This window comes from Anas platyrhynchos, chromosome 24 (genome assembly GCF_047663525.1).
Source record: "Anas platyrhynchos isolate ZD024472 breed Pekin duck chromosome 24, IASCAAS_PekinDuck_T2T, whole genome shotgun sequence".
In the NCBI taxonomy this organism is placed as follows: Eukaryota; Metazoa; Chordata; class Aves; order Anseriformes; family Anatidae; genus Anas; species Anas platyrhynchos.
The window spans coordinates 507,397-529,339 of NC_092610.1; the positions used below are offsets into that span (position 1 = coordinate 507,397).

Genomic DNA, 21,943 nt, shown 5'->3' on the forward strand with positions numbered 1-21,943 from the left:
AGAAAGAGGAAAGTCCACAAATCTCAACCATCAGAGGATTCATGGGAAAATGGAGGACTCCCCCTTGATATATATATATATATATATATATATATAAATTATTTTTAAACCAAAAAGCAGTTGCAGACAATTTTTAGCACAGGAGACACAGTGGTGGAAGCTTGGTGTTTGAGAGGCAGCAGGTGAGAGGAGTTTGGGCAGCCAGTGCAGCACAGGTGGAGGAAGGTACTCAGCTGGCTACCTGATAACACTGCCGTGCCCAACAGATGGAGGCTACGCTGCTCCTCCTGTGAGCAGAATTAAAAGGGGCCTTTCTTTTTGGCTTGCTTATAATTTCAGCAGATCTGTGGCAGGTAGCCCCTCTGAGTGTTTATCCCTCCATCAAAGGGATGTGCCCAGAACTGCTCAGTCACCTCCACCCACCCGCAGCACCGTGACGGCATGTCTGCAGCAACCAGCACAGAGCTGGGAGGAAAGCCCAGCTGTGGGTCTGCGTGCCTGACGGGAGCTGTTGCTGCAGCTGTACACAGACAGGCAGCATTCGCTGCCTCGCACCCCTTTATGAAGAGGCAGTTTAGGCCGACAGTCTTCTTGAGCTGTTCAACAGCATGTGATGCACAACCAACCTCAAGCCCTTTCTGTGCCTCCAAGGTCACCTCTCTGCCCTGGCTCCTACCCAGCCCTTCCTGAAGGCCTTTCCAACTCAGACCTCCAGAGCTGGGTGAAAACAGTTCACTTTCTGTCTTTGAACCTTTATTATTATGGAATATCCAAAACAACAAATCCAACAACACAGTTACAAAAGGAGTTCACGGAGAAATGTGAAGCAGCCTGTGTTTGAAATGCTCTGTGTCACCGTACTGAGTCAAATATAAAACAATGCATATTTATACATATATAAAATATAAAAGGAACAATACATCAGAAATGTATAAACAAGGGCTATGGAGGCCTTTGTGGTATTTACAATCAGAGACACAGCAGGGTGGGGGGTGTGGGAGCAGGCAGTGTCCGTTCAACAGTGAGTTTTAAATGCATCTGTGAAAGTCTCTGTGGACAGAAAAGGTCAGAGCTGGGCTCAGCTCTGCTGGAAATGGTTTGAAGGTTCTGCATGACTGATGGTTTGGGAGAAAGCCAAAGCCTATGGCTGGATCAGTCATGGGCTAAGGCAAACAGTGAGCAGAGGCAGTCCCCTGCCGCTGCCTGGGTTCTGACAGCCATCTTAGTGTAGCTGCATGTTCCCAGCTGTAAAACAGAAGGTCAGGCCCATTGCCAGAAGAGAATAAAATAAAATAAAATATAAAATAATAATAATAATAATAAACTCAGTAGAGAGAAGTTCCACGTTCACATCAGTAACAGATCTTCCAAGCAGTCTCTGGCCAGGCACCGTGAGGCCGAGTCCCTCCCCAGAGGCAGTGTATTCAAGTAAAGGCAACAAATCGAGGCCCTAGGCTGAGCTCCATTGGGTCAAACTTGCCGTCTTTGAGAGAAGTCCCAGTAAGTGCTGCCTGCGGCTCTTTATAGCTCCTTGAGGATCACCTGGATCTTGTCTTCTGCTTCCACCATGTCCAAGAGAAAAGCCATGTGGTTGCTGTAGTGCTGGATGATGTTGTTGTCCATGTTCACCAGGATCCTACAGGACAGTGAGGATGTCTGGGTCAGACACAGCACATTGAAAAGCCTTGTTGGAATTTGAGTACTGTGTGCTCAGGGTCCCCACAAAGCCTTGCGGCACAGGGTGGCCCTCCCTGAAATTTCTCCACACAAAGTTTGTGTTAAAAAATCACCCACACCCCCCGTCACTGCTCCGTCAGCGCTGCGTTGCCGCAGGAGCTGGGCCGCTCCCGGCATCACGGCCCCACAGCCTCTGCCTCTCCTGGTCCGGCAAGCTCAGGGCATTGAAGCTCCGAAACAACACGAAGAAACATCCTGCAGTGCTTTTTGCAATTCTACCCTCAACATGCCTAGGCCCAGTGTTTGCTACACAGGCAAATTAATCTGGATTACAGGAGGGCGTGAATTTGGAGCAGAACTGCTCACTCCTCACTTCTTGTCTGGGTGTTTTTAGGGGTGCATTATTCTGAACAAGCTGAGACTGCTTTGGAAGCAGATGTAAGTGGTTTGGAATAGGATGCCCTTCTGTTCCAGAACAACCTCCCATGCAGACATGCCCTCAGCATTGCCTGGGAGCCCTTTCCACGAGGAACACACGCAGAGAGCGTGTGGAGCCAGCTGGGCCAGCCGCTGGCAAGTTCCTCCCTGTGCTCTGGGGCACACCTCCAACCCTGCTGCAGATCGTGCAGCTTCTCCGACCTAGGCTCAATCACACGGAGAGATGGGGAGAAGGAAACATTTCAACAGCCGACTTAAACCCAGGACTGCAGTTCTGTGCCAGGCAAGAGCCCTTCGTTATTGCAATGGAAGTAACGGGGCAGTTTTGCATCACCCCACTGTTTTCCCATAAATCAGATGTGAAATTTGTAATTGTTTGGAGGAAACAAAGAGAACAAATTATCTTTCTTTGCAGAAAGCAAATCCCCTCCAGGTTCCTGCTGGGGTCATTAATGGAGCAATAGCATTAATTGTGTAATGCTCCAGAAGCCAAGATTAAAGACAATAAAAACGAAAGATCGAGCATCTAACAGTTTAACCAGCTCAAACATGGGGCCCTGGTGACCCTCTGGGGGCCGCAGCAGCTGGCTGCTCCCCTTCCACCACCGCACGCAGGGGGAGGCTCAGAGCCCTGGCACGGCGCGCCTCGCGTGTGCGGCGGTGCGGGTGGGAGCTCTGCCCTCACACCACATCCACCCGGGTGACATCTCTCACCCACGAAGGCAGCTGGCCAAGACGAAGGGAGGCAACTGCACGTTGCTGCCACTGTACCTGACCCTGTACTGCCAAACCCCAAGCACACAATGTGCCAGTGATGGGGTCCTGCTCCTCCACCCCCGCAGGAGCCTCTCTTTTCCCCTGGGCCCCAGGAGTCTGGTCTCCGATGGGTGCCTGCAGAGAGGGACAGTGGATCCCCAAGCAGCTCATCACTAAACGCCTTGCAACAGAGCAGCTCCAGCCTTCCCTGGCTTAGTGCGGGAAGCCAGAGAAGTCACCTGTGCCTCTTGCTACTGTGCTTCCATCAGATTTCCAAACCACAGAAGATTCAGGGGAGTATTGATTACAAATCTGAGCCCTGTATTGTTTTTTCCAGTCCAAACCTCAACAAGATACTAAATCAGTCATTATTGCTCTTGAGTAACCCTGAGATTAAGTTCATCTGAATGAGGACATCACACTAAGAAAGCCCAGGCTGATAGTAGGTCCTCACCTACTATCAACCCAGGTTGTACCACTGAGATTCACTAATTTAAATCAGATGAAGATCTGTCCCTCAAGCTGTAATTACCAAGAGAAGACTGTTTAGGGTGGAGCAACAGGATAAAATCATTCAAGGGAAAATTAAATCTGGGGGAGCAGGAAGCAGTGTCTGACCCTGCCATCCAGCAGACTGGAGAAAAGTTTGTATTTCCCCCACACTTCAGCAATCCATGGCGTCAGGTCCAGCTTTCATTAAACTGTCAAAATATGTTTTGGGTCTAATTCCCAGGTGTTGCCTTTTCTTTTCATGAGATACTTCTTTGCTTCTCCATTCTGTGGAAAAGATGGAAAAGACACCTGCCTGTTTTCCCTCCCAATCATTATTAAACCACATTCACTACTTATCAGATCAAATAATGACCAAAACCAAAGCAAAACAAAGTAAGGGTGGCCTCTCCCCTGAAGCAGTGCCATTTCCTGGTCCACCTGCAAACTCATCAGTGCTGGGATCTCTCTTGCAGTGCTGTGGCTCACAGTCAGCTGGTTCAGAAACCTGATGACAGTCTGATGACCTGTAATGGCCACATCACAAGCCACCACCACAGCTGACACACCTGAGCTTTGGCTCAGTCCTGAAGTTGGAGACTGCAATAACAAACTGAGCACCTTGTCACTCGCAGTTGTTCGTTGAACCCAGACTCGAGGCACAGTCTGTTGGGAGGTGTATGGGACAACCCCTCTCTTGGGGCTGTCAGTGCTGATCTTTGTCTTTTCCATTTCTAGGGATATCGGATGAGCAGCATCTGACAGTACAAAGGGACCTGAGTTCAGGAGCAGGTGCAAGAGGCTTAAAATTCAGACCACATTTAAGAACTCTCCTGAACTCAGAAAGGTTGCTTGATGGTGGATTTACGGGTGAGGGGACTGTACTGGTTTCCCACTTCAGTGACACCACATCACAGCACGGAGGAGAAACTCAGGGGGGCCATGGTAGTGAGAACGTGGGACTGCACGATGCAGGACCTGTCATCAGCCTTGCTTTTCTGCTTGTCTCTCCCCATGCTCAGAATTTGGACCAAGGCCAGCAACAACAATGAGTTCATCTCCCAGGCTGTCAGTGGTGCTTGCAAAGCCTGATTGTATCACACTTGTTCTGCAAGAAGAACTCTGGATTTAGCTTTATGAAAATAAGCTTGGGAATTTATGAGTCTTTCCCTTTCCATCAGCTGAAGGGAGAATTTTCTGCCAGAGATAGGCATGACCCAGAAGGAATTCATCAGTCCAGAAAACATTTCTGAAAGTAGCACTTTGCTCCACAGCAAGACTGCTGCCCTCCACAGAAGACTCAACAACTGGTCCTCAGCTCATGCAGACCAGCACCGTTCCCTCTCAGCCATGGGAGAGATCCACATGGATCAGTCAATAATAAAGACCACATTGGAATCACTTGAGAAGCCATTCCACATTTACTGCAAACCTCATTTGCCCACTCCCTGCAGAGCTCCACCTGTCTCCTAGCAGCACATGGCAGGTCTCTCAAGCAGGACCTGCATTTCTGTACTTGGCTGCGCAAGAGCCACCTGTGCCTAGGAGGGTCAGATCCACCTCCCAAAGTCAATGTCAAGTTTCCTACTGACCCCCTCGGTCTGGGGATTGGATGGCAAAGCTGGGAACAGACGATCCTTTCCGATTGCCCCTTGTCTCTACTGGGGCTGTCCACACTTTTATTTAGCTCTAAGATCTGTTTCTGAGCCAGGGACACTTAGGCATTTGGTTTGGAGAAGCAAAGATTTATACTTCTCTGATGGCAGTAAGATAAGTTCTCTAAAACCTCAGGCTTTCAGAATGAGACATAAGGGATCACCCATTAAACTACCCAAACAATTCCTCCTTCATCCAGCTTCCTTTCCTTGAGAGACTTTACACTCCAAACATATATAATACAAACAAGCACTATCCCAAATCTTTAAAGCCCTGAAAGATCTGAGTTTTATATGCTCCAAATAGCACAGACCCCACATGACTTGACTTTTTATTATCTTGTTAAAATGCTATTTCAGCCTATGGTAGGATTCCAAAGAGAATGGGGTTTTAGAGGCACAGCATAAAAGCAGATGAGAGATTAGCTTACCCTCTTTTGCATTTTTTGTAGACTTTATAAATGCTTTCTTCAGGCAGCCCATATTTTTCTGAAATCTGTGAGAGAAAACAGGGCAATTTTTTGTACTTGTAAACTGAAATTCCTATGATAAAAACCAAAGATAACACTGAGCCAGGGCTATTCAGCAGCAAAGGATTCCCCCTCATTTTTACTCAAGAAAAAAGTCTGAAGCGATGATCTGAACATGACAATTTGAACATGTTCGTGTCTTGTAATGAGCAGATAGCAGGCTTTAGCTTGGTCTTGGTTCTCTTTCTGATGGCTACTGACAGGCCACGAACCTTGGGAAATAATCTTTGTTTTCGTTCTTTCATTCCCTGGCCTATTTGGGACTGCTGGGCATAGAGAAACAGCTTTTTGGTATATAATGCATCTGAAGGTGAAAGAAAATGCTACAGAAAGCGTTCGTGTCTGCTGTGGATGCATCTGACTGCAGCTACTGCTTAGGTTTTATCTGACCTGCGATGATTTCCTGCAGAGCTCTCCTAGGCAAGTACAGTTACAGTCTTAGGAAGCTTGGGTGGAAGGGGGGTTTTGTAGCCTTTGCACAAGCATTTTCTGTAGAGTTTTTTGACTCTCTGTGGTGAGGAATGGGGGAAGGAGAAAATGGCAAAGAATCCTCTGAATCTTCTGTGCTGACATTTTTCAAACTCTATTTTTAAAAGTTTGTAAAACCAACAGAGCCTAAAGTGCAGCCATAAAGCCATCCCAAATCTGGGAGATTTATTGTTTGTTTCCTTCCCAGTAATCCCCAAAGAGAGGTAGGTTATCAGGGACGCTGCTGATAATCATCACAGAAATATGCCTGTGTGCTCCTCAAACACAACACAGGGAATTCCAGCACAAAGCCAGAACTGACTTCAGACTGCACAGATACAGCTAGAGAATGGAAAGGGTGTTTTACAATGGAAAATATGAATGTGCTGTCACAAGAGGAGACTCATATTATGATCTGAAAAAAACATCTCCCCATAAAGTGTTTTTTTCCCCTCTGGAGCACTAACGACACATAGCCCGAGCCAGGAGCTGTGTGTAGAATTCACCTGTACTCACAATTTCCATTTCCATTCTCAGAAGAAAGCAGGCATCAGATATAAGCAGTCTTATATCCAGTTTCTTATATGTCAAGTACCAGCACCCTACTATCTGCAGTGTGTTCGTGTGCCACGATTTTTAGAAAACACTTACAGCTGTTCTGAGGCCCTGGAGATCTGGTGTCTTCAACATGAGAGCATCAAACACTTCCTCTGACTCCCTCCGCACATACAACAACACTGAAACAGATGAAGCATAGCATCGAATCAGGGCTCTTTTCAGCATGTTTTCGGAGTTATGTGGCTTCATATAACTCAGGATCAAGAGTTACTTTAATCAAGTGACACACGGCATTCAAGAACAGTTCCCATCCCAAGGCTTACCTCTCTGAGGATCTTCTTCCTTGGTTTGCTTTGGAGGTATCGGGTCAAACTCATCTGTGAATGAGGTACCACTCCGTTTCAAGGGCAGCCTAAGCAAAAGGAACACAATACTCTCAGGAAAACAGAACAATAGTAGCAAACAAAACAATTCCAGCAATTCTACTTTTGATTGAACAACTGATTATTCCAACAAACATCCCACAATTAAATATTGGTTCTGTAATTATGGCAGCAGAGTATCTACCACAGCTGCAGCTTCCTGTCTAATGCATAGAGGGAGGTCAGTGAATGTAGGCAGTGGTTTTGGTATCACATAGAATCATAGAATCATAGAATATCCTGAGTTGGAAGGGACCCTTAAGGATCATCAAGTCCAACTCTTGACACCGCACAGGTCTACCCGAAAGTTCAGACCATGTGACTAAGCGCACAGTCCAATCTCTTCTTAAATTCAGAAAAAAAAGCCTTTTGCACCTTCATGTCCTTGTTCTCTATTGATATAATGACAGTGGATCAAGCCTACGGTAAATATCTGGTTCTACCCACTCTAAACACATTGCAAGTGTGATTTTTACTTCATTCCAAATTCTTTTACAGCAGTAACTGCGTCTGGTTATGTGAACCCTTCAGTGATAGTTCTGTGATTTTTTTTTTTTTTGTCTTTCAAACTTTGTCTCTATAAGAACAGCAGGAGAGTCAGAGACCAGACTCATGTTGGAGTGTGACACTGGCAGGGGAAGAAGTGTATCTGTGTTTCTGCATCCCTTTAGTCCATTCTAAGCCAAGGTTTCACACATACTTTGACATTCAAGGGCTTCAGGGAGACACTGCTCTGTTATTTTACACCTATAGATATTGTGCTGCCTATAGATATTATACCACCATAATGTTCCCAAAGCAATAGAGTAGCAGATGGACAGGAAAGGCAAATTGCTGCAAAATTACCTGTTTGAAGAATTGGGAACAGCAGGAGGGAGCACCTTGAAATGGAAAGGAAACATTGATCTTTTAGCATACACAGTACCACTGGTAAGGGACAACATGGTGACATTTTAATGCGATTCCCTTCCTCCCAATCCATCCATTTTTCCTTGAGAAGGCAATTAAACATCTATATGTGTTTCTTAGACTAAATAAAAACTGATATAAAGCCCTATCTAGGTTGTCCTCCTCTGTCTAGGACACACTAAAAGATGTATCTAGCTACACCAAAAAGCAGATCAAATTTCATCATCTTCTTGGGATCAAGGACCAGCCATTTCTTGGTCAGTTCTTCTGTTGCAAACCAAATTCTTCCAGTCCCTTTTTTTGATGTGATACATCAGTAGAGCAGACACTGCAATGGGATGCTAAAGTATTGTCACAGATGGCTTTTCCCCCAGTTTTGACAAACTGAGACATTGTTTTCTGAGGAAACATTCATGAGCTCTGAAGAAGGCTGAGTCTAGGATTTCTCAGGCTCAAGGGCAGATAGATGGGCAGAGGAGAAGTGAGAGATGTCCCACACATGCAGGGACCGATATGGCTGCATTTTCAATAGTTTATTCTCTGCCAATATTTTTCCCACTACTCCAGTCTTCTGTGGAAGTTCCAGATAATGTGTGTAAATCACAGGAATAAAATCTGGCTGGAAGGTACCTGGGAAGGTTGTCTTGCCTATCACTGTTGCATGACTATCCAGACCACTCTTGAAAGCTATGAATTCAAGTTCACCACATTTCCAATGAAGAGCTGTGGTTTGATTTTCTCATTTTTACATAACGCAAGTCATGTCTGGGGGACTGATCAGTTTGGAAGTGATGGGGGTGACTGGTTGATGAGGGCAACAAGTTGTTTTTTGAAGGGACTTACCGTGCCACACCTCTGCTGGTTTGAAAAATGGACATTGGGGATAAACAGGACTGGCTGGGTTTCGAGGTCAGTCTCTGGCCTCAGGAATGTGATTTCATTCCCTCTGAAGCCGGAGAGCAAACAGCCTTTCAGACCTACAAATGGAAAGTCCAGTTCATCTCTGTTCAGATGGCTTTTTAAGAGGCAACTATATGCAGAGTGGGGAAAGTGCCCGCCCAAGGTCTCCCAGCAGAAATATTAGAAATATCTCCCGTCTGTAGATGGGACCCAGCAGACCCAGGCCTTTAGGGTTAGCCCACTGCTGGCTCCCCTGGGAAGGCTGCCTGCCAAGACCCCAAGACAATTCAGAAATGCTGGTTAGTATTGATAAGAGGCTTTGAGACTCTTGGTAGGAGGAGACCAGGCGGGGACCTGGCTGACAAGTTGTTTCTGGATGGTGCTGATTTCGTCAGGCCTGGCAATACCCAGGGACAGATTTCATGGAAGTTAACGGACAGGCCTACGGGAATTTCAACGTGCTTCAGATCAGGTAACAAACACTAGCACTGACCATTGTTATTGGAGTCCAGGCATTTTCCTTTCCTTCTGAACTGTTTCCGTTCATCATCCCGCATCTTTCTCTCTGCTCCCTGTGGGGAAGATGATGCAAAAATTAGGGCATTGAAAAAATTTAACAGAGCATTGGCAATAGAGGGTTTCCTGGCAATCTCTGGGTGGCAAGCACATTGAAGTAAAGGCAGCCTTTATGAAAAATGATCATCTCAGAGACCTGCTACAGACCACCCAGAAAAAGGAGGTAAGCGTGCACTTCCTGATACTTATACATTAAAAATATGTAAAAATAAATAAATAAATAATAATAAATAAATTTTATGAATGAAAATTGTGGACAAAAATAGCTGTGCAAAATGTTTCTGTTGGAAGATATCTGAGGCTGGGGAAGAACCTCTAAGGGAGATTCTCATCTTTTCTGCTTTTTAAAAACTTGTCAGAATTAGACATTAATTATGAGGCACAGTCCTATGTAGGTCTGATATGAAGAAAACTTTCTCAGGACCCTGTTCTGTAAAGGCCTCGGTAGTGCAGACACATCCCAGCTGTCCTGTCTCGCTCATCTGAGGGGGCTGAACAATCTCTGTTCTTCAGCTCTCTGCTATGCTGCTCTAACCTCCAACCACCTTTCTTTTTATTCTTGTGGATTCACCGCAGTTTAAAATTCCTCTCAGACAACCTGGTGGAAAAGCAATGTTCTACCTTATCACAGAATATCTTGATCTGGCAGACAGCACGGTGCACCAGCTGGCTGGTTCCATTGCCATAGTCGTAGGTGTCTATCTGGAGGTTCAGTGGGACACCTTTCACTCCTTTCTGGGAGGAGAAGTCGGTGCTCAGGCAATTTACCCCAATAAATACCTGCAAATAGGAACAGATTTGATATAGCTTGTTGGTGCTTAAAACATTAGCCTCAAACAGAAATAAGAATGGGGGATAGGAACAAAAGCAGCTCCTGAGACATGCTTCCAACCCCCCCAGCCTTGGCCATGCACATGGGCTGCTGGTTTCTCACCTACAGGTCCTTTCTAGCTGCACTATCCCACATCACCTATGCCAGCTGCCCAGGAGAAAGAGCTTTGTTGCGTGGACAGCTCACCCTTTATCATACTGCACTGTTACATCCCTGATTGTCTCTGTTAACACTTCAGCTATCCACTCCCATCAGTTCAGGGAAGCTTCAGATCAGATGCAAAGTCTGCCTGGGGATATTCTTGCTGATATTTCTGATCTTTCAGTTGAACAAGGGACCCTCAGACAGCAATGCCCTGGAGGAAGGGAGCAAGGCTAGGCTTCAACTCGAGGAATTACAAATCATTGCTGTTAGTTAAATAAATATTCATCCTACACTGGTCTCCTTTCACTAGAATGGAGTTACCTCCAATGGGAACTTATGAAGAAAAGCTGAGCACAGACATAATTCACACTGTATCTCCACAATGCCAACTCATTTGTGTGACCCCGAAATTTCCCCTGGGCTCTCGGGACAGATCTGCAGCTGGAGAAGCTCACACAGCTCCTTCAGCAGGGCTTTGGCTGAAGATTACAGCCCTGAAACCTAGTGTCAGATCTAGTCAATACCTGCATATAGAAAAGAAACCACTTATCTGTGGTGTGAAGTTTAATTGCACAAAGAGAGGTAACAGGTGCCACAGACGACCCAAATACCTGATCCACCCCCCCAGCCCTTGCAGGTCTCTGAAGTCTCACCTTCACTAGCCCCAGGCCAGTGCATGTACAGAGTTTCTGCTAAGAGTTAAATCCAGTTTTACTGAGGTACCCCTGAGGGCTTGCCACATACCTGACATATTTCCATTTCTGACAACTTTGCCTTGAAGACATTTGTTAACCTCCTGGGTTGTAAAAGACCAAGGTCGCCTTTGGGCTAAAAGAATGACTTAATGAAATCCCAAAGCAAACCAGAGTTTTCCCAAGCTACCAGTTTCAGAGAGACAGGATTTATGCTTTTCTTTTTTTCTTAGTTCTTTCCTTTTTTTTTTTTCTTTTTTTTTTTTTTTTTTAAATATGCTCTTTTCAATTCACACTAGATAGCAAAGCGCTAACAAGAGACTCTGAAGAGATGCAGAAGAGAAAGCAAAGCTCTTCTTTCACTACACAGGAAAGATGTCAATATAAGCCTTGCAGATTTTAAGGTCAAAAGGGATCTTGTGACCTGCCTGGCTCCCTTCCACATCACACAACTCACAAAAGGGTGGTCAGTCATTTATGCATCAAAATGCTGCCTTGAAAGGAGGGTCTTTGTTCCCTAAGCTGTGGTTTATTCAAATAATTTTAACCCACATGTGAGTAGAGCCCTCATCTAGGCTACCTCCTGCAAAGAGTTTTCTTCAGTTATCCATCAGCACTAAAATAACATCTCTGAGTCAGTCTCAGGTGTAGCTAGAATGTTTATTAGCTAATGGCAATGCTTAAACACACACACAAGCACGGTGTCCTTCCCTGCTGTCCTGGCAGACAAACACTACCTGGGGCCAGTGGAATGGCATTGTTTGGATTTGAAACTCTGCCTTTCAGCTGAGAAGCAGGGGGAGCATGGCTGGGCTGTCAGAAAGCAGGCTACAGTTTTGCTGCAGACCACGGCTTCCCACTTCCCATCCACGGGCAGGTTGTACCTTTGCTTCTTCATGGACGTTCCACACAAAGGAGAGCGCGTTGTAGGCTAACTCCTCAATGTTCTGAACCGTGTTGAAGTTTTCTTTGCAGTCAGCTGAAATGCAATGAAGAAGCAGCTTATACTCTGGCTACAAAACTTGCATTCCCTAGGCTTTCCACTCCCCAAATGCCTGCCTCCCACTGACTGACCACTGGATAAATTTTAGTGTGTCTAACTAAGGCCAGAAATGACTCGAAGGTCCTGTGTGCTGACTGCTATTTGAGTAGTGATTTTATGCAAAGTCAGCATACATTGGTTCTGAATTCAAACAAACATGTCTTGTTCCGAGCCACGAGGTGCTTGGCATGGTGCTTAGCAAGATGCTGTGCTGGACAGGCAAAACATCTGTCTGGCCCAGCAAAACTCACTGCAAACCCTGTATGCTGGCAGTGAAGGACAAGCAGTACCAAAGCCTTTTCTAGCTCAGATTTCTAGACTCCAAGAGGACATAGGTCACAACTGTAAGAGCCAAAATAGTTTAGCAGCTTCTGTTCCTCTGACTGAGGCTCTTCTTGATGTATCTTGAGCTCCTCACATATGTCCCTACACTTGGCAAACACCATCTTAAATCCCCATAAGCTCACCAGACAGAAAGGATCTGAAGCCAGCAGACCAGCCTGCTTCTCCCTGATTTCCCCCAGGCCAGATTTTTGAGCTGCAACCATATTATTGTGTATTGGAAATTCAGTGAACTGGTGCTAGAAGTTATCAACCCCACCCAGCCATCACAGTCTGACAGCCATGCTCATACCAACGTCAATGACTCTCTGCTTGGCTGTGGGCTGGCGGGAGTGCCAGTGCTTCCAGAACTTGAGCTGCTCCGTCGGTATCTTTTCATTGTCAAAAACAATCATCACAACACTCTGAAACACAGTGAGGATATCCCATATCAGTACACACAGCAAGATAATGCTTGGTGCCCTCACTGCCCTCTCCATCCAGTGCATACATGCGCTGGCCAAGGACAGCTTAGTGCCACTGCTAATGTTTTATTGCTGGGGGACCTAAGGCAGACAGAGGAAGGGACTTGACCATGATCATACAGACAGGCAACCACAGGGCCAAGAGCAGAACCAAGGTGCCCTCTATGCCCCCTGCTTGCAGTGCCTGTGCGTTTCCACCAACTCCAAGGCATGCAAGCATCCTGCATTGGGAAATTGTTAGTAATGCTGCAGTAGGTATTAAACTGAGACACTCTAGAAGATCTTTTCCTACACATTCTCAGTTTCAAAAACCCTGCAAGTCTTGAGATGTCCAAAGTCTAGCCCTTAGATACCCCTCAGGGTTGGAGGACCATATTTCTTTGGTGGGAGCTCAAGCTCAGCTTAGACTTGGAGGTGACTCTGAAGCCTTGACACACATCCCAGACTCAAGACAGGGCACTTGTTTCCAGTACTGAAGTCTTCATAGAATCCTCAAATGGATTGGGTTGGAAAGAACCTTAAAGTTCATCTAGTTCCAATGCCTGTGCCATGGGTAGGGAACCTTCCACTAGATGAGGTTGTTCAAAGTCTCATTCAGCCTGGCCACTTTTAGGGATGGAGCATCCACAACTTCTCTGGGCAACCTTCCCACCAGAGATCCCAGCCAACCATCAGCTAGGGAGGCATGTTGTGCATCTCTGTCCTGACTGAAAGGTTTCAATTGACAGGTAACATGCAAGCTGTTGCTGTGGATCAGAGGATTAGTTTGCTATGAGTGAATCCGTCCCATTCATTACTTTAAGCCAACATGAGCCACAAAGCCATTACTCTTCATGTTCAGGTCTGTTCCCAGGCCAGCACAATTGCTGGATGTCTGATTATAGCATGTGTCAGCAAAATTGTCAGCTTGTCTCTTACCTTCACTTTATTTGAGGACAAGTGTAAACATTTGCTGTCTCCAGCTGTCCGCAGTGTGATGGGGTAGAACTGTCCTTTGTTGAGGTAGGCCATGGGAGAGTCCCCAGATTTTATGTGAATTGCTTTGGGCGACCCCAGAGTGTATTCAAAGTCACTTGTATGGAACAAAGAGAGAATGATGAGTATGATGAATAAGCACGGACTGCTGTTTCACTTCAAAAGCAAAACAAATGCAAGTCTCCATCTTTACAGGTAACAGACACCGCACATGTAGAAGTCTGCCCTACTCCCCATCTCACAGCTGTGGTCAAGCACCTTGCAGCACAGCACATAGTGATCCTTCCAACACCCTGGGGAACAGCACTTATCCAATATCCTCATTTTACCTTTTGTTTTTGTTTCTGCTTAAAAAAAAACAATACATTATTGTAACCAGTATACTTCTGAGGATGGCTACAGAACCACTGCACAGTCAAAAGCCTGGACCAAACCAAACCGAAATAGGTACTTGTGATGAGACTTTTAAAATGTCCTGAACTCAGATTACTGTCTCCAAATTCACACCCACAAGTGGCTGACCCAGGAGGAGTGTGTCCTAATGGGTCCTATAGAAACAGGAGGACCTGCAGGACACTGACATCTGCTTGTTTATCCAGGTGGTTAAAAACGATTTAGAAGCCCAGCTTGTAACTCTCAGTCTCATGGACAGTACCTTTAGTCTTTACAGAAAATATCAGTAGTGTTACACAGAGGAAGGCATAACTGTTGACAGGCAAATTTAAAAGAGGAGCCTGATTTTTCCAGAAGGCCCGCTCTTGGACATTCACCAGCACCTATGAGCATTCAAACCACGATGCTAAAGCTCAAGCGTTTCTTCTGTGGGGAACCTGTGCAAGCCATCACCTGTACACAAGCTTTCACACAGGCCCTTGAGCTGCCTGGGAGTTGAAGATCATCATATTCCTGTTTAGTCACCAACTCTTTTTCCTGCTCCCACCTCCCCAGTGATGCCATCTCTGAAGACAGACTTGGCAACTCCTCTTATCTAGAGCCAGGAGAGCCAGAGAACTTCAGTACAGGAATAAACAGCAAACAGAAAGCCTCTCACTCATGAGCGTGAGCTGATGTCTGTGTGAAAATCCCCACGTCTGGCAGCTGAGTCACTGAGCCAGGTGATTCAGGAGGCAAATAAAAAGTGGGAGGTGGAATAATGCTACCTACTTGGAGATTTGATGTGATATCTAGAGCAGAAAAGCTCTGCCTGAGAGAGGGATGGAAGAGGATGGAATCTCTCTCATGTTTTAGGCATGTAATAAATGTTCACTAACAGTGCTAAACCCTAAGTAAGAACCTATACTTTAGATTAGGAGGAGGCTGTTTTTCACCCTTATCAGCTGACATCCTCATTTTCTTTGTCATTTACCCCCATTCCAAGTAGCTTGTAGAAAGATGGTGCAGCCACCTGGATCTACACAGGAACCATGCAGTGGTCCCAGAAAGGGGGTTGTAGCACCCAACAAACCCTCACATGGGAGACCTCAGTGCCACATCTTCACTTGGGCTAAGGTGCTGAGGAGATGTGACCACAGCAGTGAAAACAGTTGGCACTGGATTTACACCAGGTTGGCCAACAGAGTACAATCTGAACCACACTAAAAGCATGAGCTGGCCCAAATCCATCTAGTAACTTGAATTTAAGACTGGGTTTGATCCCTTTTCAATGAAACATTTCAAATCCTAATCCCTGCTTCAAATTTCACACACTAAAATTCATAAACTTCTGTGTCTAAAATGTCATGGAAGAGCAACTTGCTTCAAAGACACCAGGGACAGGCATGAAAAACTGTGACATCAAGTTTGCTATGGCCCCTGCCAACACTGGTACTGGGGCAAGGAAAGGGCTGCGGTCTTTCCCCAGGAAACATACACAGCCAAGTGCCCTGGAAACCCAAAGGTCATGGACTGGCAGTTACCTCTTAACACTGTCCGTAGCGTAACTCTCAGGGCAAGGTGGCTCCGGCTGGGGTTTGAGGATATCACTGAAGAGAAGCGACTGTAGAAAAGTGGAAACAAAACAGTCAAAACTAGAAACTTATATTGCTTTGTTGATTCACCTTCTCCAGTCATTACAACAGAGGCCTCTGTTAAAACATGGAGCCTCATTTCAAAGTCTTATCTTACTTCTAAAATCAGTGTAAACCCCCCAGTAATTCAATGCAAATGGCATCAAGCTTGTAATGCAAAAGCAAAGCTCCCACTGACTCCAGCATGAGCAAACCCCAAATTAGAGACAGCGTCACGCAGTACCCCCTGGGCTGCACTGACAGCATGCAACCAACAGCTCTGACCTCCTGGGGATCCTCTTTGAAAGTGCTGTCTGGCTGCCACCTCTGCTGTGCTGGGGCCACAGGGATGGTCTCGAAGAGGGAGTTCAATGAGCTGTTGTCGTATACATCCGCTGGAGGGACCATGTAGGTGTCCGGTGTGGCATCCAGCTTGCTAACACCTGGTGGAAGCATGGCTGGTTTGTGAGGAGTAGGGATGCCTTCAAGATTTAAGCCATTCTTCTTCTGTGGCTCACAATATTCCTGGGTCATGGAAGTGTTTTCAGACAAGAGCTTCATGAGATGGGCTGAGCCATCAAAGGATGCGATCTCTGGGTCGTATTCCATTCCATGGCAGTGCCTGGTGGAAAAAGGATCCCGTCTCAAACCAGGGAAGAGGGTGGACGACCCCAGCAAGCTGCAAATGCCTTAACGCACTGCTGGGAAGCAAACTGCACAGCCTAGCTGCCAGCTGACCTTGAGTCAGCAGCGTACATCTCCTGCTTGATACAGGAGACCTGACAGGCCCAAGGGTCTCCACTCACTCACACACCTCTCAGTGCAATCAGCAAGAGCCAGAGGTGCTCAGCAGATAAAGGATGATCACACAGAATCAGAAAACATGGTTTAGACGTTGTTAGGAGCTGCAGATCCAGGGCCTACATCCATCACTTCTTTATTTAGGCTATTAAACACTCAGAGCAGCAGGGAAGATACAGAATATAAGTGCTATGTGGTCTTTTCAGGGCTCATTGGCAATGAATTTATTTTATTTTTTTAAGAAAGCTGACTTGCACTAGTTCACACAACTCCAGGAACTTAGGAGGCAAAACTCCCACAGATCATGAGATGAGTGAAAGGTTGCAATATTAGAAATGAGATGTATGGCTCAAGCTTCAAATCAGAAGAGACCAAGTATAGGAGCTATCAGGTGATAAAGACATGGACAAAACGCATTCCTGCCGCACACACAAACCATCCCTTGGTGCAGCATCCCAAGAACTGGTCCCTTCTGCAGCAGTGACTGTGATCCTGCTGGCTCTGCAGCCCTTGCTCGGGTGGGAAGAGGTGGTTTATTGCCCCTGTTACCATGCTCAGAAAACAAACCAATCCCCACGTTATCAACCCCACACCTCTTGGCAGCATGAGCTTTCCTAAGGGAAATAAAGCTGATTGCGTAGCTCCCACCCACTCTGCCTTGAGACCTTCACCTTCAGGTATATGGTGAAATCTATGTAGTTAATAAAAAAACATTCCACTGCTATAAATACTGTTCAGAATGCAGTGGCCTTTCAGAGAGGAGAAAACAGCTTAACTCGGCCTACTTATGAAGAAGAAATGAAGTATCTTTTAAGAGGCTTATTCTGTCAGATAGTTACAAACAGACAACCAGAAAAGGTTGCCAAAGTATACAGCATCCAGGAAGAGGAACTGAACTCATAGTGGCAAATGAGCTATTAATTTCATAGTTAATTATCTGAAAACCTCAAAGGACAAATGGGAGTCACTGGAAGAGAATCCTGGGAGACTAGAAGCAATTGGAACAGAAACCCCTATCAGCCCAGTGAACAGAAGAGAACTTTGTCATTCCCTTCTCACTGCCAATGCTTACTCCCTTTCCCCTTTCCAACTGGAACAAAATAGGAAATAAATTCTTTAAATAAATTCTTTAGCTACTGCAAATCAGTGCAACTACTCTGAACACAGCTAGACAGATCCTCAGTTGTGTAAATGGGTGTAGCTCAATTTATACCTGCTTGGGATTTGGCCTAAAGAATTTTAATATATGTCTCAGGGTTAATAACCTCCACTGTTGCTGGTAATAACACCGTGCTTTGATGTTTATTTTATGCAAGCTAAAAGACCCATCATGCATGCAAGCAGCTGCAGGAGAATTAGACTGCTATAGAGAGCAAAACTGAAGCTAACCTCTTTCCTAGTTCATTGCGTCCCATCATACCAGACGGAAGAATCCTCTTCTCCTTTGGGACCTAGAACAAGGCAGAACAAAGAGTTTGTTTATTGTTAGATTTTATTCATGGAAAGCAGAAGCAAAATTAGCCTTGTCTGTGTGGCAAGTGAAGTCTCATAGATAAAACACTGCGTGAATAATTAACACTGGGCGAGGACACAGGAGACCTGGGCTCTCCTGCTGGTTCTACCACGGACTCCCAAGGTAACTTTAGGCAAGCCACACCATCTTGTCCTGGGAATGACTTTTGAAAACACCCAGCTGAATAGGAACATCAGTCTTACTGGTTTCAATTAGGTGTAAATCCTGCCCACGTTTCACTAAGCCCCATCCTGCAGCAGCACTGGAAAAAAATTAAGCTGCTAGGGTCTGCAAAGCACATTGTTGTTTTAACTTCATGTCTCTCAAAGCATACCTATTTCTTACAAGAAAGCTGTCATGTAAAAAGAACACCAGCCTGAGACTCAAGACACCCAGTTTCAGTCTTCCACCCTGTTCTGGTTTCGCTCTACAGTGCGAGGCTCTTTCATGCCTCAGTTTTCCATCTGTGCACTGGGGATAATAGTGGCACTCTATGCCTGTGGGCATTATACAGGGATCACTGTACGAACAACAAAGAGTTCAGGAGGTGGGTACTCTCCTCAGGTGGCTCAGCGTGTTTTACCTTCACACTTGCCATCTGGGACAGACACCCCCAAGACAGCCAGCCCCAATAGGAACATACCATGTAGTAGTCATAGAGGAGGCTCAGGGCAGCCACGCTGTCATCATCTCCATTCACCCTCATCATCGCCTTGGTGGCTGCAGTCAGGGGGTTCTCCAGGTAGGTTTTCCAGGCTTCATCTTCATTGGTGTAGGAGAACTTCTGGAAGTTCATGGTGTCATTCTTCATCAGGCGCACAGATCTAAAACTAAGCCAGACAGGAAGCAAGGGATGAAGAATACTAATTTTACACAGCAATTTCCATGCCACCCAGCTGAACACATGAAGGGCTTCCCAAAGGCACTGCTGGAGTGAAGGGCTGCTTTCCTGGTGCTTAACTCCCAGCCTCCTTGGGACTCCTAATCCTGCCTGTAGCTATTGTCAAAAATAGGCCAGAGTGTCTCTGGCGGGCTGCACAGAGGCAGATGTACTTCTGCATCCCTCCTCCTGCCCCAAGGATGCAAAAAAACCCACCTCAACATCTGCGACTGCTCCCCCCATACACACATGTACTGGCCAGCCAGAGCACGTGCTGTCAGGGTGGGATGCTGGTCAGTGACCAGGATGCAATACGATCAGGAAACTTTGTAAAATTGTTCTGTGAACTTTGAGGTAAAGGCCAGTGCAGACCACAAAATATCACCCAGCGTTCAGAGAACTTGACCTACCCAGAAGAAAACAAAACTCATTTTTCTTTGCTGTTTATGGGTTTAAAATTTAGCTCCATTCTAAGTTGTTGTTTTTTTTGTTTTGTTTTGTTTTTCAATCATTAGTAAATGATCTCACTTTGAGGGAAGTAGACAGGCAAAACACAACATCATTCCACTAAAACTACATGACAGACAGATGGGACTACGTGTGCTGAGAAGCAACGTACAAAAAAATGTCCTGCCTCTTCTCTCTACTGGTACTTTCTCTGGGTCTCTCCATCTTATGTTAATAAACTGTCAGGTACATAATTACCCAAATATTGGTCATCTTTCCCTTTCCTCCAGCAAATTCTACTAGCAGGCAGCACAGAAGTGCTTCCGCACATCCCCTGGGTGCTCCGTGCTGCAGGTTCACCCCACTCAGGAGAGGCTGAATCAGGGCTGTGCTCCTGTCACATCCATCAGCCACGTGTACACGGTGTCACCACCACATCTCATTGCACTCACCATAAGAAAACAAACAAGCTTTGCAGTCAGAAATGACTTTTTCATCAAATGGAAACTTTCAGGAATGGCAAAATCTTTTTTTTTTTTTTTTGTTAGTGGAAGAGGCTTAGAAAAATAAGAAGTAAAATGGCTTTAAATCTTCAAAGTTGCCAAGAGCAGAAAGTTTTCAATTGCTAAATTTTCTATGGGAAGGCAAAGAAAATGCACAGGAATTCAGGTAATGAGCATTGCACTTCAATGTCATTTTTATAAGGAATAAGATGTTTCCATTACCTTACTCTCCATACGTTTGTAATGAGGCCTGGGCTTGAATTTTAAGTGAATCACTTGGAGAACAATAATTTATCTTGAAAGGAATTTGGCATCTCTGAAACTCCCAATTACTGCCAACCAGGATAGGCACTGCCAGCCCGTTTAGTGTGAGCCGACAGAGTGAAGAGCCAGGTGCTCGGCAGATGCTCATGGGCTGGAAACTGGAGGGGTGCAGACGTGACCCTGACGTCCTCCCTGAGAGCCCAGCTAAGGCAGCCTGGCTCCTGCACAGTAAGCCAGTAAGGGCACCCCATTCCCACTGGTTTCAAGGCTCAGTGGCAGCAGGGGCCTGGGCTCAGGCTGGCAGAGAGAGCAGCAGCTTCCTGGTGGCAGGTCTGTCCCCTGCCAGCTCTCATCGCGCCCCGGAATAACGGCGATGCTGAGCTCGCTCCTCTTCTCCCTCGCACGCCGTGATGATGCGCTAGCACCGGTTTCACCTCATGCATGAAACTTCACCAGGTGTTTTGTGAGTTTCGTTGTCTTTAGCATTTCTCACGCAGCCCTCCCTCCCCTTCAGTGCCGCTGCTGTCTCCAAGGCGAGCAATCGGCATGACTCAGATTTCACTGCTGTCGACTTGGCGATGGGCTGTTCAGTCCTGTCTGGACAGGAATCCTCACCCATTCTCAATCCGATCTTCTCAAGGAAGAATAGGCAGCAACAGAGCTTGCTCTCAGGGTGAGACTCCACTCCTATCACTTGTAATCAACATAGATAAACACACCATGGTAGGATGTAGCAACAAAGCATTCAGGAGCTTAAAAAAGCACAGATATTACCAGGAAAAATGATTTGGAGCTTTCTTCTCCCTCACCCAAGCTCTCAACCAAGGCACTCCTTGTTCTGCGACTCCATTCTGCCTCCCTGCTTTGTCTGTCTGGCGTGGCACAACCACCATAAGCGTGAGCTGCTGCTGCTTTAGGATTTTATCACCTTGTCTACACTTTGGAGGCAGAGGAACATGGGTGGGGGAGCTCGAGATCACAACCACTTGCAGCTGTGTCCGGCTTACAAAGAATACAAGCTTGAACGGTGCCATAGGAACATACATCTTATTTCCACATGTGATTTCTGGCTTTGCTGGGTAGCCCTGGCTATGATGCTTGTAGACATTGATACCTCATCCCTTTTCTAGGAGAAACTGTCTCTGTAGCAGAGGTGGCACAACAGAAAACCCACCCTACCCGAAATCTGTTAAATTAAAGGTGCTTTCTTAAAGCCCCAGTGCATGCACTAAACTGGAGGAGACCTAGAATGTGAGCACATGTTGCCTTATGTTACTCCCATTACAGAAGCATCAAGCTCCAGCAGAAAGAAGGGACTGGAAAAGCCCCTGGAAGCCAGGGGGCCAACAGCCCAGCCAACACAGTGGCTCCTGCCACGCTCTGGCAACTGCATCGGTCCCAGGGAGCTTGCACTGATTCACCCAGCTGGGGACCTGGACCAAGTTGACATTATGGGCATCCTCTTTATTCCACTTTGTGTCTTCCATATGAGTTCATATGATACCTAACAGTCACTGAAATTAATTTGTGTAGAGCCAACTATCGTCTCACAGAACCCTGCAGCTGGGGCAGTTCTGCAGATGAGACTCAACGCAGACCCCATCCCACCTTACTTTTCCAGAGCAGACTGCTCTGACCTTATTCCAAAGAACCAACAGGG

At 46.1% G+C, this 21,943-nt stretch overlaps 1 protein-coding gene across 4 annotated transcripts in view; it reads right to left on the bottom strand.

The window, feature by feature from the left end:
* Positions 1 to 242: 242 nt before the first annotated feature.
* GRHL3 (grainyhead like transcription factor 3) overlaps positions 243 to 21,943 on the bottom strand; it is a 32,375-nt gene continuing 10,674 nt past the window's right edge. For 3 of the 4 annotated variants that reach the window (XM_038167205.2, XM_072027531.1, XM_072027530.1), the window contains 15 exons: positions 18,833 to 19,019; positions 18,066 to 18,127; positions 16,161 to 16,497; positions 15,786 to 15,865; positions 13,813 to 13,966; positions 12,723 to 12,834; positions 11,931 to 12,025; positions 10,000 to 10,158; positions 9,296 to 9,374; positions 8,746 to 8,879; positions 7,840 to 7,874; positions 6,895 to 6,983; positions 6,665 to 6,750; positions 5,447 to 5,511; positions 243 to 1,636 (listed from right to left, as the gene is read on the bottom strand). In XM_038167205.2, the coding sequence (XP_038023133.2) occupies positions 1,522 to 1,636; positions 5,447 to 5,511; positions 6,665 to 6,750; positions 6,895 to 6,983; positions 7,840 to 7,874; positions 8,746 to 8,879; positions 9,296 to 9,374; positions 10,000 to 10,158; positions 11,931 to 12,025; positions 12,723 to 12,834; positions 13,813 to 13,966; positions 15,786 to 15,865; positions 16,161 to 16,497; positions 18,066 to 18,127; positions 18,833 to 19,019 (1,789 nt within the window). In that variant the 3' untranslated portion in view covers positions 243 to 1,521. The remainder of the gene's footprint in view (positions 1,637 to 5,446; positions 5,512 to 6,664; positions 6,751 to 6,894; positions 6,984 to 7,839; positions 7,875 to 8,745; positions 8,880 to 9,295; positions 9,375 to 9,999; positions 10,159 to 11,930; positions 12,026 to 12,722; positions 12,835 to 13,812; positions 13,967 to 15,785; positions 15,866 to 16,160; positions 16,498 to 18,065; positions 18,128 to 18,832; positions 19,020 to 21,943) is intronic. The other variant, XM_038167206.2, reaches the window with a different exon arrangement.